The sequence below is a fragment of the Eptatretus burgeri genome, chromosome 10 (genome assembly GCF_056783735.1).
Source record: "Eptatretus burgeri isolate ZD-2024b chromosome 10, Ebu_testis_v1, whole genome shotgun sequence".
Lineage (NCBI taxonomy): Eukaryota > Metazoa > Chordata > Myxini > Myxiniformes > Myxinidae > Eptatretus > Eptatretus burgeri.
Genome location: NC_140970.1, coordinates 94,663,911 through 94,684,097, shown reverse-complemented (window position 1 = coordinate 94,684,097; position 20,187 = coordinate 94,663,911). Strand labels below are relative to the sequence as shown.

General features: G+C 42.5%; 1 protein-coding gene across 3 annotated transcripts in view; it reads left to right on the top strand.

Moving 5' to 3' along the window:
• The window catches only part of LOC147019169 (protein Wnt-7b-like), a 41,820-nt gene extending 29,747 nt beyond the window's left edge, over nucleotides 1-12,073 (top strand). Inside the window, exons 2-4 of one of the 3 annotated variants that reach the window (XM_085899488.1) lie at nucleotides 84-306; nucleotides 3,156-3,489; nucleotides 3,691-12,073. In XM_085899488.1, coding sequence (XP_085755614.1) covers nucleotides 84-306; nucleotides 3,156-3,489; nucleotides 3,691-4,182 — 1,049 coding nt within the window. In that variant the 3' untranslated portion in view covers nucleotides 4,183-12,073. Of the gene's footprint in view, nucleotides 1-83; nucleotides 311-3,155; nucleotides 3,490-3,690 lie in introns of all 3 variants that reach the window. The other 2 variants (XM_085899489.1, XM_085899490.1) reach the window with 2 other exon arrangements.
• Nucleotides 12,074-20,187: the final 8,114 nt, after the last annotated feature.

Sequence of the window (20,187 nt, the reverse complement as noted above, 5' to 3'; positions counted from 1 at the left end):
ATCCTCCCAATGTCAAATCCATGACTTTGTGACCTGAATCACGACCTTACGTCATCTAAGAGTCTCCCCCTCTCTCACCTCAGGGTGCTATCCAGTGTCGCGGCGCTGGGTGCGAGCACCATCTGTAACCACATCCCCGGGTTGGTGCCACCACAGCGGATATTGTGCCAGCAACGACCTGATGCTATGTTGGCTGTGGGTGCTGGAGCCCAGCTGGCATTGGAGGAATGCCAGTATCAGTTTCGGAGAGAGCGGTGGAATTGTACACCAACGGGAGAACGTGGAGTCTTTGGCTACCATCTGCGTGTGGGTCTGTAGTGGAGGGGGGTGGGGTTAGGGAGGGATATGTACGTAAGTGTGTGCGCATATATAATTTGATAATTTTTCACCAAATCGTTCCACATTAAGCTAAATTCTACAAGTTAGGTTGTTCATTTCACTCTATGTTACTGAATCCAAATGCTTATCAGCTGGGAGGACAACCCACCTGGTTGTCACAACAGGTGTTATTTAACAACACAACAGGGGCTCAAACTTAAGACCCCAAGATCTTAATCCAGTCACCTTAAGCGTTAAGCCAAATTCAGGCTTGGTGTTGTGTTGGTGATGGCATTGTGGTAGTGATGGCATTGTCGTTGTGATGGCATTGTGGTAGTGATGGTGTTGTAGCGGAATACTAGTTGTAGTGTGTTGGTGGCGGTCTTGTATTGGTGATGATCTTGTGTTGGTGGCGGTCTTGTATTGGTGATGATCTTGTGTTGGTGACAATGTTGTGTTGATGGCGGTCTTGTGTTGGTGGCGGTCTTGTGTTGGTGGCGGTCTTGTGTTGGTGGCGGTCTTGTGTTGGTGGCGGTCTTGTGTTGGTGGCGGTCTTGTGTTGGTGGCGGTCTTGTGTTGGTGGCGGTCTTGTGTTGGTGGCGGTCTTGTGTTGGTGGCGGTCTTGTGTTGGTCGCAGTCTTGTGTTAGTGACGGTCTTGTGTTAGTGACGGTGTTGTGTTGGTCGCAGTCTTGTGTTGGTCGCAGTCTTGTGTTAGTGACGGTCTTGTGTTGGTGGCGGTATTGTGTTGGTGGCGGTATTGTGTTGGTGGCGGTTTTGTGTTGGTGGCGGTATTGTGTTGGTGGCGGTATTGTGTTGGTGGCGGTATTGTGTTGATGGCGTTCTTGTGTTGGTGGCGATCTTGTGTTGGTGGCGGTCTTGTGTTGATGGCGTTGTGTTCATGGTGGTGGTGTTGTGTTGATGGTGGTGGTGTTGTGTTGATGGTGGTGGTGTTGTGTTGATCGGGGTCTTGTGTTTATGGTGGTGTTGTGTTGATGGTGGTGGTGTTGTGTTGGTGGTGGTGGTGTTGTGTTGATGGTGGTGTTGTGATGGTCATGGTCTTGTGTTGATAGGGTTATTGTGTTGGTACAGATTTTGAGTTGGTAGAGATCTTGAGTTGTAGAGGTCTTGTGTTTCTAAAAGTCTTGGGTTCGTGGCAGTATTGTGGTGACATAAGTACAGGGTGTTTCAAAAAAAAGAGTGATGCAACTTTAAATGTTTATATACAAAGAAACAGAAACATCATGAAGATGAACCAAACATTTATTGAAACCTTATGACATGGTATTTTCTATCACTGATTGCTGTTGCAGTAAGTCAGTGCTGGAGTTAGTGAGAGCCCAAGGTCTGAAATTGGCATTTACACAAAATCCTTGTAATTGATGTTCTCAATTTGTGCCCCTCTGCAGTTCAGACAGCCATTGATCCTGACTCCAAAGTTCTGTCCAACTTTCCTGAAGGTCTCATGTGTCACTGCCTGGAGGTAGTCTGACGCCTTCTGCTTCAGATCATCCAGTGTGGCAGGATGGTTGGCATAGACAGAACCCTTGGCAGCTTTCTGAAGAGCTGCCTTAAGAAAGTGATGGTGTTACCAGCTGTATGGAGGGTGCACCATCCTACATAAACCAGGTCATGTTGAGCTGGTTTTGGGTGACCTTTTGGGATAGATAATTATGGGACTTCTGAAGTATGGCCCAGTCGCGCTCACCGTTGATCGTCACCCTCCTGCTGTTGTCATTCTCAAGCCAGTGAGGCCCTAGCGTTCCCCATTTGGCATTGAAGGCACAGAAGCATGTGACTCGCTCTTTCAGATACCTCTCAGTGATCTCCTCAGGTGGTTCTGCCTCCCAGAAAATGTTGTTGTGGTTGTTGATTGCACTGTTCAAGTGGAAATGGGCTTCTTCACTGCACCAGATCAGGTTTATCCGGTTTGGGTACCGCTCCATCCCATCACTGAGCCAAATGCACATATCAAGTCTCCTCGTGTCATCTTGACTCAGTTTATTGCCTGATCGAGATGATGTATGGGAAAAGCTTCAGTTCCTTAGTGAAGATATGCCAGACTGATGTTGGTTTGATGCCGAGCTCCTGGGAGCGCCGGCGGTGGAACTTCTTGGGACTGTCCAGTGTCCACTGCAGAATCCTGCATGGCGTTGATGTTGGCTAGGCTCTTGGTTACTGATGCTGGCCTGCCACTGTTGCCCTTGCTCTGGTTGTGCACTGTACCCTTGTGCTCAAAATGTTTCACAATGCATTGAATGGCATAACTTGTGGGTCCATCACGTGTTTTGAGGTCGTATTCCCGGCAGAACCTCCGGCCGGTGTCTACATATGATTTAGTCTCATACCACAGAACTACCACTTTTGTCTTCTGCTTCACTGTCAATGGCAGAGTTGAGCTATGGAGCTAGAAATTCCAGGGAACAAACACCACCAAACCCTGAAAAGGAAAACGGTTTAGGTCAAAAAACAAAGAAATTGCAGGAAGTCAAACAAAGTTGCATCGATCTTTTTGAAACACCCTGTATTGTGGTATATTAGTATTGTGGTGATATTGGTCTTGTGATGATGGTCGTATTGTGGTGGTGGGTTTTTTGCAGTCGTAGTATTGTTGAGTGAGTGATCAAAGTTGTGGTGGTGGCTGTGCTGTGATGGTGGTGGGATTATGGTTGTGATAATGGCATAATGTTAGTGTTATGGTGGTGATGGTGTTGGTTTGTTGGAAAGTGTTGTGGAAGCCATGATGCTGGTAGGTAACCATGGACTCAGGGGTCCTTTGCTTGTGGAGTCACCCTCTGCAGGCCTCAAGCCAGACAGTGCTCTGTTATGTGAAACACAGATGGCGGAGGGCTGCCAGTGGACGCAGGGATACGTGTGTGCCTGTGCCAGCGACGAGAGAGGCAGCTTACATGCACGCAGTGACCGCGGCTGGTGTGGCACACGCGGTCGCCATGGCGTGCATACGTGGGACCCTGCGAGGCTGCGGATGCGACGTGGACAAACAGGGCTTTTCGAGCATGTCTGGAACACCCGCAGCCAAGTTCCGCTGGGGAGGCTGTTCGGCCGATGTCAACTATGGTTTGGACTTCTCACGGGACTTCGTGGACCAGAGAGAGAACACGCAGAGCGCACGTTCCCTCATGAACCTGCACAATAATGAGGCAGGACGCAGAGTGAGTATTTGTATGTGGCTATTGTGAAGGCTAAAGGTCATTTTGTCTAAAGTACTGTGGAGTAATGAAAATGAAGTTCAATATCAAGTTGTGAGTGCAGAAGTCATGACACTGGGGCCTTTGGTTAGAAACTGAGAAACGACGATGTTGGTGAAGCCCATGCAAAGCATGGGGGTTAATGTTGCTGTGATCCCATCGCAGGTGCTGGAGCAGACAATCAAGCTTCAGTGCCGCTGTCATGGTGCCTCCGGCTCCTGCTCGCTCAAGACCTGCTGGAACTCACTACCGAGCTTCAGAGAGGTGGCCATGGCACTCAAGTCACGTTACAACAAGGCCATTCAAGTGCAGGCTTTCCTCGCAGGCAGGAAAAGGTTGCCCACCTTCCTGCGAGTTAAGCGGGTCCAAGGTTTCCGCAAGCCACAACCGAGGCAGCTGGTCTTTCTGGACCATTCCCCGAGCTACTGCGAGGCCAGTGCCGTTATCGGTAACATGGGCACAGATGGGAGGACATGCCGTCGTGCCAAAGGGAAAGGACGGATGGCGCATGACAGCTGTGATCTGCTGTGCTGCGGGCGTGGTTACGACACACGTGAGGTGACCGTGGTGTCACGATGCAACTGCACCTTCTACTGGTGCTGCAACGTGCGCTGTCATAACTGCATTCACCGCACTGAGGTGTTTACATGCAAGTGACAATTTTGCCACGGTTGTACCTCCCCCTCCCCCTATGCTACACATACATTCCACTCATTCACTCAGTTCCAAGTGCATGAATACACATACACACCTGTTGGAAAATCCTTCATGATAACATCAAATATGAGAGCCATCTCGATTTTTCACTGATGGAAATGGATAATTCGGCTTTGTGGCTTCGACACCCACGGCTGCTCACTCTTTCCAACCCACAGTTGACTCAAGTGAAGAGTGCACCAAGCACTCCTCAACATGAGCTAAGGAAGATGTTCGTCCTGTGGCGCATTAGAATAGGCTTCCCTATGGTCTTATAAGGTTTATCAGTCAATCTTGTTCTTCACAATTTTCAAACCTAAATCTAACACCAGATGACTCTGTGCACATCACAGGCTTCAGCGAGGTGGCCATGGCACCAATCATGGCACATCACCATAACAAAATAGACAATTAATTAATCATGAATGTCATCTTCAATTTCAATGGAAAAGCCATATCAAATTTCTCATGCACAACGTAAGTGAATTATCAGGGGGAAAGGAAACTTATTCAAAACTGTTTGCAAGTCTGAACACCGATTTCAAAAGTCGCAGGTGAACGCAAAACTGGAGTGTGCGGAGAAGTGTGGCAACATCTCGATGATAATGATGATGATGATGATGATGATGACACATCTGGACCATTCCTGTTCTATTTTTCGATGGAGCATGCAGTACCTATGTACAATGTAATGACCCAAGCATGATGACATTTCATTTAAATAAATAAACAAGCTCAAATGAGCAAAGATCCTCGTCCTCTTAATGATGACATCATAAAAAGGAATATGACGTCATTGTGATGCATCAGGTTTGCGATAAATTATCTGTGCTAATGCCCAGCTTGATTCCCACAAACAAAATTCAAACAGCTTGCCGAGTTTCGGAGATAATTTTTTAGGCAATTTCCATCAGCAGAGATATTATGACGTCAACTTTTTTCCTAGGAAGAATTTCCAAAATCGGAGATGGTTACTGCCTGCGCGTGGGCTTTCTGCATGTACATGGCAAGTTTCACGAAGATCCGATGAAAACTCTGGGTTGTGAAACAAAAAATGTCAAAAAATAGGAATGACGTCATAAAAATTGATATGACGTCATAGTGCTGTATCATATGTGCGCTAATTGATCTCTGCTAATGCCCTGTTCGATTCCCGCAAGCAGAATTCAAAAAGCTTGCCTTGTTTCCAAGATAATTTTTTAGGCGATTTCCATTAGCGGAGATATTATGACGTCATAACTTTTTTTGTAGGAGGAATTTTCAAAATCGGAGATGGTTACTGTCTGCGCAGGGTATTTTTACATATATATGCCAAGTTTCAGGAAATTTCGATGAAAACTGTAGGCTGTGAAACAAAAAAGTCCACAAGAAGAAGATGAAGAACAACAATGTGAGTAATTCCTCGAGATCCTCCACGAGGATCGAAAAATAGCGCACCTGGAAATCAGAAGAAATATTCTTTAGCGTCAGTATGCACCTTTCAGTGTCGGAATGCCAGTCTTTTTCCATGGAGTTTGAAAAATATTATGATTTACAAACATTGCATAAACCTCGAGGAAAGTCACAATACAGGGATTGACTAAACCACCAAATATAACAATACTAACAATGGCAGGGGTGGTTTGTTGTTGTTTACTTATAGTACAGTATCTAACGCTTGTAGTGGAGCTGCCACACACATCTCACACACTTGAACATCCAAACCAATACACGAGATGCAACACAAGACTGACTGTTGGATGAGACAAGCACAGCCACTGACCTTGGGGGGGGGGGGGGGGAGTGCCATCACTTCCTGGGGTGCAATGGGTTCCGGTGACGTCACAATGGCATCGCCTTTCTCACCGCACTCATCGGGGCCTTTCCGACAGGGTGATTACCTCCTCCTCCCCATGGATGCCAAACCGATGGGGATTGTCCATGCTCTTAACCTTATAAATGCTGAACGTCAAGCAATTAATAATGAAATGCTCTGAAATCGTCCGAGTTACCAGCTTCTTATTTTACAACTTAGAAGTCTATATAATTAATGATAATATTAATGTGATGATGATGAAGGCACAAATTCTTGACAGGAATTTAGGGCGTTCACTACAAGTTGAGGCAGTGGGTTTCCAGGCAAGAACAAATACAAGGACAAATTGAAGCATACATAATTAGGAAGAAAAATATTTCACCATTGTATATGGGTGGCATAATCCGAAGCATACAACCAGTCTTGGCGGCTTAATGGTTCGAGTACCCGCTCTGAGTCAAGGACGTCGAATGCTGGCACAGTCGCACCAAAGACTTCCAAAGTGGTGCACACTGCTTCCTTGCTTGATGTCCAGCACTTAAAAGGAAAGAGCACAAAAAACAACCATAGGTTGGTAATAATAAGATGGGCTTTGATGTGCCTAATGGGCTCCTCCTGCACAAAAGTTCCTTGAAAGGGAACTCATGTTAATAATAATAATACTAAAAATATTATTATTATAATAATAATTATTATCATAATTATTATTATTACCTCTGCCACTGAAGGTGAAGGAGGTAATGTTTTCACCCCTCACTGTCTGTTTGTTACTTGCAAAATCGAAGATTTTTCAAGTATATTGATTAGTCGATTTTGTTCTTGTGTCTGTCTGTCTGTCTGTCTGTCAATCGCCTGCAGGTTACAATTTAAAACCGGTCTTCACGAAACTTCACCAAGTTGTAGAGGTAGTCTCAACTGAAAAGCCAATTGATTTTGAGATCAAAGGTCAACTAAGGTCAAACTTCTAAAATCAATTTTTATCTGAAAAAAAATCACCAATTTTCATCCGATTGACTTAAAGATAAAACAGCAATTGCATCGTGCATTACTGAGTTTGGAAACCAACTATTTTTGAGATTGAAAGGTCAAAGGTCAACTCAAGGTTAAACTTCTAAAATCATGTTTTCAACTGAAAAAAATCATCAATTTACATCCTAATCACTTCAAAGTTGAACAGGATTTGCATTGTCCATCACTGATTAAGGAAAGCAACTATTTTTTTAGGTCAAAAGGTCAATGGTCAACTCAAGGTCAAACTTATCAATCAAAATCATCAATTTTCATCCAATTGACCTGAGCCTTGATTAAGATTGTTAATTATAAATCTTAATGAAACGGACAATTGGATGTATCCATGGTAACCTTTGGAGAGTGGTGGGGGGGGTGCATTTTGCAAGTATCATGCTCTGCATGACATCTTTTTCTTATTTGTCTGTCTGTTTGTCTGTCTGTCTGGCACCTACAGGTCACAATTTTAAACTGATCTTCACGAAGCTTCACCACATGGTGGAGTTTGTCATAAGGAAGAAGCCTATTGTTTTTAAGGTCAAAAGGTCAACATTGGCCAAAGATCCACAACTTTGGTGGGATTTTTAAAAATTCTCAATTTTCATCCAATTGACTTGAAATTTGAAGAGGATTTATATTTCAGGACACTGAATTCAACTCGCCAATTATATTTGAGGTCAACATAGAAACAAAAGGTCAACATTTGCCCAAGTTCAACAACGAAGGAGGTATTTCTAAAATCCTCACTTTTCATCCCATTGACTTGAAATTTGAAGAGGATTAATTTTTCAGGTCACTGAATTCAACCAGCCAATTATATTTTTGAGGACAAATTTGTTTTATGGATTTTGCAAGTATCATGCTCTGCACGACGTCGTCTTCTTGTTCGTCTGTTTGTTTGTCTGTCTGTGTGCAGGATATCTCAAAAAGTTGTGACCAGATATGGAAGATACTTGGTGGACAGGTTATGTGTGTGACCCTGACAAATTAGTTCGATTTTGGTGAAAATCAAAATATGGATCTGGATACGAGAATTATTTAATTTTTGAAGTGATTCTTCACCATTGATAGATAGGGCCAAAAACGATATGGCACTGTTTAGCATGATATTTCAAAAATGTATTGGGCCCGATATGTTCTCGTGGATCAGGTATTACGTGGAGGAGGTATGCGCTCTACCGAGTGCCCTTCTAGTTATTATTATTATTATACTTATACATTGAAAAATGTAAGTATCTTGAAGTTGTGCAAAAATGTGAATATCATGAGTATCTCGTTTGTATAACTGTTGCAACACCCCCTTGTATCCCATGAAAGAATCCTACCAGGTTTGTCAGATTTGAATCCTGCGAAAAAAAAATCCCAAAACCACAGAATCAGGACATGAACAGAATATAAAACAATATCATCATAAACATTCTGCTTAACTTCGCTCCCATATTGATAAATCCAATCTCCTAAGATGACCTTGGGTGCATTGTTGTTCCTGTTAACAAGATGTTTATTCAAAATGGCGACCTTTGCCAACACCTTTCTTCAAACCACCCGATACCCAGTCTGCCTAGTCTGCAAATGAATTGTCCTCCTTTCTTCAACCTCTTCGTCAAAGCTTTGTCAGAAATTTCATCAACCACTATGGCTACGTTTCATCAACATGACTTGGCTTATTTAACGCTGGTAAATCATATTCGAGAGTATATACTGTATATGGGTTCTTATGTGTTGTTTAACCTTTGAAATCCTTCATAATTGATTCCATGACAACTGCAGACCTCGATTCTCACCTGCTCTCTGGCTCCTCAATCGAAGACAGCCATTTTGTGGTTGCGTCCTGCAGGCTAATGCATCTTGAAAATCTTGTAACTCAGCAATAGATGGATTTCCTGAACGTCAGGCAGGCCGTGCTCATCTCATTGGAGATCCTCCCCTTGCATTCGACACTCTCTGGTACCCAGCTCTATCCATGGCACTCTGGGTCCTCTTCCTTGATTGGATAGTGGATTTCCTCCGTGCACTTCAACAGCAGCACACACATTGCTCTGGAGGGTATTCTTTCCATTGTTCTTCTCTTGGAAGACAGTGACCCTCAGGGCAGCATCTTGCGTTCGCTCCTATTTATCACGTACATCATTAACCTCTTTGCTTTGAAAGATTCTCCATACCATTTTGTAAATAATTCCACCTTGTCAGACACAGCTTCTCTTCTGTCCAGTCAACCTCTGGTGGAGATATGATCATTGTAGATTGTTGACCTTTCAGTATGCTGTGATATGTTATGGGCCAATCACATCTCCAAGCCAGCCTCGATAGGCAGCACTTAGTTCTGAAAACAAAGTGTTACACCCCTGATCGCATTGGAATTGTTTTCAGAGCGAAGTGCTTTCTTGCTTTGCATGTCATTGGCTCTTAACGTTCCATGAGGAGTTTGTCTACAATGCATTGGTTGTCAGTGTTTTATCCATTTACAAACGATAGAACATGGACAAACAATGCGAAGGAGTATGGCACCCGATGCGGGCTGCTGCTGTTGCATCTCATCGTGCTTCTCGGATGGCAGTGGAATCCAGGGCCCTGGGGGGATCTGGCATCTCTTGATCGAAATCTGAAGCGCAGGGATTGCTTCTGTCACACCACCAACTGATTGGTGGCCTTTTGATCACGTTCCACTCCACATCTGGTCTTACCCCCTTTACCCTTTTTTAGCCCTTTGGTCGTCACCAACACCCCTGATCACCTTCACTCCATTAATCCCCATTCCTCTCATCGGTGGAACCAGCTCCCTGAGTCGATACAATCTCCATTTTCCATCAGCTTCTTTGAACGGCAACCTCTTGCATTTTCATGTTCCCTCCCATGTCCACCCAAGATATATTCTCATCTCAATGACCTGTTCCATCCGTCCACCTGTCACTAGTTCTGTCTCAATTTACTTTTTCTTTGGCTCTGCTATCGTTCTGCGTTGCTCTTCCCTGAACCTTGACCTGTGTATAAAAATGACATATCTAACTTTAATTTCAGTACATTAAGGAAACTCCATCAATAGTTAAGGGCTCGGTGTAGCAAATCATCAGAAAGGTGCATTCATCTACTATGTGGCAGCTATGTTGGAAAAAGGAAAACTTTGGACCTCGGTATCTCCGAAACCACACCATGGAAAAAATTGCAACTTCGCACAAAGCAAGTACTCCACACATGGGGAATAAGTGATTTTTTTTATGACGTCACTGTTGCCTTCATGATGACATCATAATTGCATACGTAGAATGCTACATCCTATCCGTATGAAAATTTTTGAGGGTCATCTCGGGATGATAATTGGTTGACATTAAAAAAAAATGATGATGTCATCAGTCACATGGTTTGGTAGCCATCAATAAAAAAAAACCTTCAAAAATCTCTGAAACGACTGGACAGATCGAGGCAAAGCTGTACAGATTTGATCGCTTATCCATGAGGAACAAAACGATCCCACCATAATGACCATATGATGTCATATGTCACATAGTTTGGCAGCAATATTGGATTTACCCTAAAACTTATTTTTTAAATCTTCTTCTCCAGAACAGCTGGACAGATCGAGGGGAAACATCACACAAATGTTCCCCAAGCCTTGGGGATAGCAGGTTATGCACAAACAATTGATAGGTCATATGGTGTGGCAGCCATATTGGATCAAACGACAATCTTTAAAAAAAAAAATTCTCTTGAACTGCTTTATCAATCAACGTCAAACTTCACGTTTATGGTCGAGTAGTTATGGGGAATATATGTCTTAAATTTCAACCTGAATGGACGTATGGTCTGGCAGCCGAGATTATTAAAAAAAAATAGATGTGGGTTTTTTTATTGTTTTTTTTTTTTTAAATAAGGCTCACTTTGCTCTCCCTGGATGGGTTTGAAGGTAGAGGAGTAGCAGCTGAAATGTGAATGCTATCCAGGTTCCTCCTGATGACTTCATCTTTGCTTTTTGCTTGTTCGGGTTTCTTCTGATTACTCCCATGAACTGGACCAATTTGGTCTTCCATTTGATCTGAGTTGAATTTATCTTAATCCCATTCTAAATTAATTTGAATAATAATAAATGTCATGGGTCAGGGTCAGGTGTCCGATCAAAGCGGGACGTCTTGGTACATATAAGGTGGCAATTCTAGTTATGGCTCTTATAATTACATAACACACCAACACACAAACACCACACAAAACAAGTCCTGGCGAGGGTCTGCAATCTCTCATTGCTCTTTTTCTTATTTGCAATTTGATGGTCTTTCGATACGACACACACACACACACACACACACACACACACACACACACACACACACACACACACACACACACACACACACACACACACACACACCTTTGTTGAGGTTACTCTAGTGGAAGCACCCGTACACACTCAACAGTCGTTGCTAAAACGCACAGTTAAAAGGTGCCGTTCTTGCTTGATTTCCACAAAGTCAAGGCAAGCTCACAAAGCTAAAGTTCGCTTCTTGGTGTTGCAAACAAGCCACGACCTGCGCCGCCTTTTCATGTTTGTGAAATGCTGGGAATCTGCATTTTTCAGCGTGACGGGGTCGCCTCCGGTTATTCCATCGGGGTTAAAGAAAGACGGATCCGTGACAGATGGAGCCAGAAAATTTCCCTTTTTGAACGAACTTCTCCTTCGCAATCTGGCTGCGATGTCACAGCAGCTCGATCTGTTTGTTTCATGAAATCTTCAGCAGTAGGACAAACTTCAGGCTTGGAATGGAGGTTCACGTGGATTCGATTATCGAGATTACACACAGGACTGGCTCTTGGCATACCCCCAACCTGATTAACCGTAATTATGATAATTTTTTAAAATCTAAAAGAAAAATTTCTTACTTTTCCAGGAAATGCTCCTTCTATAATTAAGTTATCATTTTGCTTTTTGTGTAGATTCGCTGTGCACACATAAATCGTGAATTTGATGTTTTTAATATAAAGATAATTATTATACTTTTAAAATGTTCGCGTGCAATGAATTTTTATTGTTTCCAAGATAATAAAAAGGAAAGTGGAAAACATGCGTGCGTGTGTGTGTGTGTGTGTGTACATGTATGTATATATTTATATACATATATATACACATATATATATATATATATATATATATATATATATATATATATATATATATATATACACACATATATATATATATATATATATATATATATATATATATATATATATATATATATATATATATATATATATATATATATATATATATATAACCGTTGTACAGGTATTGAAAGCCTCGGCCGAGTGCTATCGGTATCCTGGCATGTTGCTCATGGTATTCTGTAGTCGTGGTCTCTGACAGATTATTGATATTATTGATTATTCAGATTATTGGAGTCAGATTATTGATGCCAGAGTAGTTTTATTATGCAAAGTCTGAGTTCAGGGAAGAAGAGCGTGGTGAGATGGGGTAAAAAGGCAAGAAACTTACAAAAAAATTACACCTTACAACAAATTCAGAGCTTACAAGCTTACAAGTATGCAAACTTACAGCATACAACAAATTCAGAGCTAACAAGCTTACAAGTATGCAAACTTACAGCATACAAGAAATTCACAGCTTACAAGCTTGCAAGTATGCAACAAACTTACAGCATACAACAAATCCACAGCTTACAAGCATGCAAACTTACAGCATACAACAACTTCACAGCTTACAAGTATGCAACAAACTTACAGCATACAACAACTTCACAGCTTACAAGTATGCAACAAACTTACAGCATACAACAAATTCACAGCTTACAAGTATGCAAACTTACAGCACACAACAAATTCACAGCTTACAAGCTTATAAGTATGGAAGAAATTCACAGCTTACAAGCTTACAAGTATGCAACAAACTTGCAGCATTCAACAAATTCACAGCTTACAAGTATGCAACAAACTTACAGCATACAACAAATTCACAGCTTACAAGCTTACACGTATGCAACAAACTTACAGCATACAACAAATTCACAGCTAACAAGCGTACACATATGCAACAAACTTACAGCATACAAAAAAATTCACAGCTTATGAGCTTACACGTATGCAACAAACTTACAGCATACAACAACTTCACAGCTTACAAACTTACAAGTATGCACCGAACCTACAGCATACAACAAACTCAGCTTCAACAAACTTACAGCATACAAGCTTACAAGTATGCAACAAACTTACAGAATACAACAAATTCACAGTTTACAAGTTTACACATATGCAACAAACAGCATACAACAAATTCACAGCTAACAAGCTTACACGTATGCAATAAACTTACAGCATACAACAGATTTACAGCTTACAAGCTTACAAGTATGCACCAAACGTACAGCATACAACAAATTCACAGCTTACACATATGCAACAAACTTACAGCGTCTAACAAATTCACAGCTAACAAGCTTACACGTATGCAATAAACTTACAGCATACAACAGATTTACAGCTTACAAGCTTACAAGTATGCACCAAACGTACAGCATCCCACAAATTCACAGCTTACAAGCTTACACGTATGCAACAAACTGACAGCATACAAAGTCAGAGCTTACAAGCTTACAAGTATGCAACAAACTTACAGCATACAACATTCACAGCTTACAAGCTTACAAGTATGCAAACAACAAACTCACAGCTTACAAGCTTACAGGTATGCAAACGTACAGCTTACAACAAACTCAGCTTACAACAAACCCACACTTTACAACCTTACAAGTATGCAACAAACTTACAGCTTACAGCAAACTCGCAGCTTACAAGCTTACATGTATGCAACAAACTTACAGCTTACAACAAATTCACAGCTAACAAGCTTACAAGTATGCAATAAACTTACAGCTTACAACAGACTCACAGCTTACAACCTTAAAAATGTGCAAACTTACAGCTTACATCAACCTTGCAGCTTACAAGCATGCAACAAACTTACAGCTTACAAACTTACAGGTGCTGGGCCACCAATCCATCATGGAGGTTGGGATGCTGGGGCACCAACCCATAATGGAGACCAATAATCCAGTGAGCTGTGGACAAGTGCCTTGGACGCTGCGAAACATTTTGACTTTACAACTTCCAAGTGATCATTTGGAATGACAGAAGATGCCTGAGCTGGCAGAACGGCCGAGACCTAGACCGAGTGGAATCCACACTCGGCTCTGAGCTGTCTCGCCTGGGTACAAATCCCGACTGAGCTATAAGTTGTCATCCGGGTGTTTCACAGGCAGGGTGATTCATTAGTGTGTGTGCCGTCCATCGGATGGACGTTAAACTGGGCCTCCCGTCTGCCGGCATTAGTTGGCTGACGTTGAAGATCCCACGGCAAGCTATCGCCGGCACTCTGTCCAAGTTCCAAATTCCTGCCCAACCTACAGAGGCCACTGCATCAGTGGCACACCAGTGCTCTCCTCAATGATGCAACCAGCAGCCACAGCCTGCACACCAAACTAGAAAGACACTCGGTAGAATGCACACCTCCGCCAGGCTGAACAGTTTACGATTTGTATCCCACCGATAATCCGGATCTGGATTCGGACCTGAACCAAAATCGAATCGGCTTATTCTTGTCGTCGAAGCAACTCATTCACCTCGTTTAGTCATAATCCATCAATAACTTTTCGAGATATGCTGCTCACAGATAGACAGACAGACAGACAGACAAGCCGGTAGGCGGCGATGGGTAGCCGAGCATGGAAACCATAAGATATAGAGCAAAATGGACGTCATATAGCGGATAGGGAATCACCTTCAGATTATGCATATCAAATCTCATCCAGTTCCATCTACTGATAACTAACTACTCGGTATCCATTTGAATGAAAAGTACCGAAAATGCGGTTTGAAATCGGAAATCCCCAAAGTTCGAGGGGGTGCTGTGGGTGAACAAAGATCTAAATCGAAAATCCGGCTCAGTCGTTTGTGCACAATGTATTCCAGACGATTAGTGTGAATTTTCATGACCATCCGACCATAACCCTAGGAGGAGTAGCATTTGGCGCGAAGGCACCTCCAGCTCTCGCATATTATCGATTTTTGCACCAATTGACCTTTGACCCCTGACCGAAGCGAAATCGGTCAATATTTCCTGAGGCAAAGTTGTAGTACTCATTGAGTACCATGAACCTGCAAAGTTTCATTCGTATCGATGCACTCACCTGGTCGCTAGGTGGCCTTCAATTTTCGCCAATTTTTGCGCATACCCAAATTGTAGGGGCCGCTGCGGGTAAAGCATTTCATATATCACAAAAAAGCGAAATATATTTCATAGAGCATCTCCTGCAGATCATTCATGCCAAATTTCATAACCCTACGTGGGATAATGGCTTTCGGAATTGATTTCGCGTGAACGGTACCGATTTTGAAGGTTTTTCGGTTGTTTCTTGGGAACCAAAGCATCCATAGCAACCATCACAATTTCCAAAGCACGAGGTCATAAGATGTACCTACCACCCGAGTTTGATCAAAATCCGCCCACGTTTACTACCAATTATGCTGATGACAAACGAACAAACATCCAAAAAAACAGACAGAATTACTGACAATGAGGGTCACCTATTTCGGCGACCCAACAATAAGGGTCACCTATTTCGGCGACCCAACAATAAGGGTCACCTATTTCGGCGACCCAACAGACAGATAGTGGTGAACACGTGACCTCCGTCCATCGCAGGTAATAAAAGTGAAAGAGTTTAAACATTCAATTAAACACCCTTTGGAAAAGCCTTAAAAACATAAAAATGCATTTAAAGTTTTTTTTTTAACGTTTGTTTCCTAAAACATTGGATATTTAAACGTCTTTGTTGATAAGAATCAGGGGTGTGTTCAGTCCGCAAGCAGCAAGCAGCGAGCTAGCGCTTGCCAAGCTAGCCGTTCCTTATGAACCATTTCGAATGGCAGGACAGCGAGTTAAAATTTCGTGAGTACCGACCCACAATGGCCTGCTCATTTCTCAGGGTAGCGAGGGATGATTAACATCCACAGCGACTGCCAGAAGATGGGACAACCCAGTGTTTTCCCCAAAAATTTAAGTTGGGGAGTAGTTAGAAATAATCATCATCATATAAATTAATGTTTGGCAACTTGGGCCTTTGGTAAAACGCTACATCGACAATCTATATCCTTCTCGGTTTATATAAGGATCTACTGCACAAGGAAGGTTGCAGCAAGAGGCCATTCGGTCCATCTTGCCTGTGCTGCACCAACCACAGCAGAAGCCCTCACCCATCATCAATGGTCAAGCGACCTACCAGTCCTGCCAACACCCCCTTACCCCTCTATCTCCATAACTTCCAGGTACCTATCCAATTCCAATTTAACCTATCCACTGTTTCAGCTGCCACTACCTTTCCAGGGAGACCATTCCATGCATGAACTTCTCTCTGAGTGAAAGACCCCTGCCTCGTAATTTGGTGGTTGTTGTAATTTTGCACTTGTCGAATGCAGCGAGATCACTTTACGTGGCTAATTGCGTCCAGTAATTTCCACTCCAATTGATAATGCTCATGAGTTCATTGACATCATCAGGTGGAAGGGAAACGTCTTTCAGAAACACAAAATTTGATTTCATGAACAAAAATAATGCTCAACCGGAGCTGCTGTGATTGGAAGTGACAAGAGGTGAAACCTTGTGTTGAACACAAGGTGTGATAAGGACCCTGCACACATTTTTTTTAAAATTTAAATTCTTCCACTAAATTGTGGTGGCATGATTTCATGCTTTCAACTGGCTATGATCAGCGGTGCATTGCCACTGCTAGCGAGTTTGGGGTCACCACTGATGCAATGCCCCGATACGAATACACTGGTACTCATTTCATCGACCTGAGAAGGATGACATGCTCAGTCAACCCCACCTGTTGTTAATTCAGCAGCCAACGGGGCTTGAACTCAGGACCCTAAGATCCCAAGCGAGTAACACGCCTAACCACTCAGCCAACCACAGGTGTGCACACATTTAATGCTTTGTTATCTCTCGGGTCACTTTTGTTACAATATTATACAACTTAATTTAAAACTAACAACCAAATGGAGTTTTTTTTCCCAACTATATATATTTTTAAAACAACCATAACAGTGTCCCATAATTCTCTGTGGGACATAAAAAACAAACTTTTTGACATAATACTTTATTATTTTATTATCCAATCTGCCCGTGAGATGGTGTGTGTGTGTGTGTGTGTGTGTGTGTGTGTGTGTGTGTGTGTGTGTGTGTGTGTGTGTGTGTGTGTGTGTGTGTGTGTGTGTGTGTGTGTGTGTGTGTGTGTGTGTGTGTGTGTGTGTGTGTCCAGGGCATCATGTTGTTGTTGTTTTTACCATTTGAGCTTTTAAAATGAAACTTTCAACAAACCTTTATTACTCCAGATGCGTAATGCAAAGTGTGGTGGGGAAATTGGTTCCTGTCTGTCCATCAGTCCATTTCTATGATCGAGTAATGACTTCACTTCAATTAAATTTTAAAAAATTGTAGAACATGAATCAGAACACAAACCTGCAGTTTAGCGGTACTTTGGCTCTGAATTTGGCAAATTGTATGGAATCTTGTACTGAGTACGCTTGCACACTCGCAGTATAGCAATTGCTTCAATCTGTCTGCCCGTCTGGCAGTGAAACAAAATTGAAAATCATTAAAAACAGTAAACTTACTGTTTTCGGGATGTCGTAAAGGACACAAACAACAGGCACGTAGAGATAATTTAACGTGTTGTAGAAGGTGGTGTAAAAGAGGGTGAAACAATGACGGTAAATTTCTGATTCAATGTTTTGTTTTTGTTTGTTTTGTTTTTTTTCGACAACTTTGAAAACATTAAATTTTATTTCTTTTCCCTTACACTGTACAATAAAACACTGAAGAACACAAATCGCCTTGTTTGCACTTCCAAAACATCCAGCTTAGCAATACTTGGGCTCGATTTTACGCCATCTCGACCAATCAAATTTGCTGTGTGCTCTGAGGACAGGGAATATCGAGATTGAGATTAAAATGGCGGCGTCTCGTGATGCAACCACAGAGCGAACTTCTTCCAAAAGATATGTTTGGTTAAATGTGTCCTATTCTCAAATATTGGTTGAAAATCGTCAGTTTCTCTGAGAAGAGAGAGCAGAAGGTTCAGCTCTTGAATGTTCCACTTGACCCATCGGCTTTGTATGGTTCCCATCATGCGTGTTCACGAACAAAGCTTACAGCGATCATGCTCATAAACACCAAGCAAGAGTTTAAAAGACCCTTCCACGTCCTATTTTCTCAAGACTGCACGGTGGTGTAAGGTGTTCTATGAACTCTCCAGTTATGAAAATATGGACAAGACTGATTTTAATAATTGGGTCAAAATGCCAAAGGGCAAAGGTATGGTAAGTACAAATAGCACATATCAGCTCATCCGCTGCTGCGCAGCACAAGACGGCCGGGATGTTTTTTTTTATTTCTTTTTTCTGTGTTTATTTATTTATTTACTTACCATTTTAATTTTAGTCAGTCTGTCCAGGCCTTAACGCTTTTAACATTTGAGCTTTTGTCATCAAATTTTCAAAAACCTTCTTTTATGTGAATATGCAAAAGACTAATTAATAAAATTGTGTCTAGTTTTTTTTTTCGGCTGTTGTTTTCTTCAAGTCTTGTTTGATTGAGTGCAAAGCAGACACAGACGGGTTTTGCATTTTGGGTTGCTTTCTAGTTAGTCTTGTTTTGTTACACCTGTTTGTTACAACATCATGAACAGATAATATGATCAGTTAGATAATTAAATAAATAATGAAATAATTCAACAGTCAGAAGATTGGTTGAGCTTATTTTCAATACAAAAAATAATAAAATAAAATAAATACTTCTATAACGTTCCATCGTGATTTCTGTGACACCCTGCAGATCCAGTTGGAAAACTAATAAATTGACAACATTGCACGTGATGGTTGACTGCTGGAGGGTGGGGGTGTTGGGAGAATTTGGACGGGGGTGGGGGGGGGTGTACAGAAATCTCTGGTGGGATCGGTAGGGAACATTATTTGCCCCAAGTCTTTCATGAACTGGCTGGCCAGGCCTGACGGTCGACTAGACTTTAGTTGGACAAGTATTTGTGATCGATTTAGGTTGCTGGATGACAACTTGCTGACTCTTCGCAAAAGACACTGTTGTGGGATCGAGAATATCAACAAACTAATGCTAGCTAATGAGACACCCATCTTAACATCCACTCAAGGGATGGTGCAGTACATGATGCAACACCCTGTCTGCGAAACAGTCATCCTAAATTTGATCGTAAAGTTGAGAACCGTATTCAGTCAGACAGATCAAAGTGCAGTGTTTCTGCACTATCCTGGTGGATTCGCAAACTTCCACCAACCCTAAATAAAATCCTCTTTGGGTTTTAGGAGCTTGATTGTGGGCTTGGGATCCTAGGATCGTGAGTTCAAATCCTACTCGGCTGTTGAATTAACACAAGGTGGGGTTGACTCTGCCTGTCATCCTTCCGAGGTCGGCAAAATGAGTGCCAACATGCTGGTATCCTGTGTCGGAGTGGCGACCCATCCAAGATTGTATCCAATAGCCAAGAAGACTGCTTCAGCAGCATCAATGCTCTGCACAGAGTATGGTCCCAATGGATGGATGGATGGATGGGCTTGATTGTGTTCCCATCTGAACCTGAGTTGGCTCATGATGTAAGGAATCTGGGTTAAAATCCGTTTGACCATCTGTGTTCATCCATTTTTGTATACCTTGTCGAGGCTCGTATGAGAGCTAACACACAACGCACAGCAAGAGGGGCATGAGACAAGAGGGGCGGGAGTGGGAAGGGCAAAACAGTGGGGAACAGATACATGAGGAGATCTGTGGAAGGGAGAGGGATGGGGTGGGGAACACGGGGAATACAAGATGGACATTACAGGGACTCTCAGGAAGGAAAGCAGGGAATTTGAAGGAGGTGGGTTTGGGGTGGATTAACGGGGGTAGAAAAGATCGAGGATTTGGATGGGGAGCGATAAGAGGTGGTGGTGAACATTTGTTTTGAAGGCCTGGAGGGAAGAATGGGATTGAATAGAGTGAGGGAGTTTATTCCAAAGGCGGGGAAAAAGAGGAATGAAAGAGTGAAGGTGAGCAGGGATTGTCTCTAATATCCTTGTGATCAATGTAA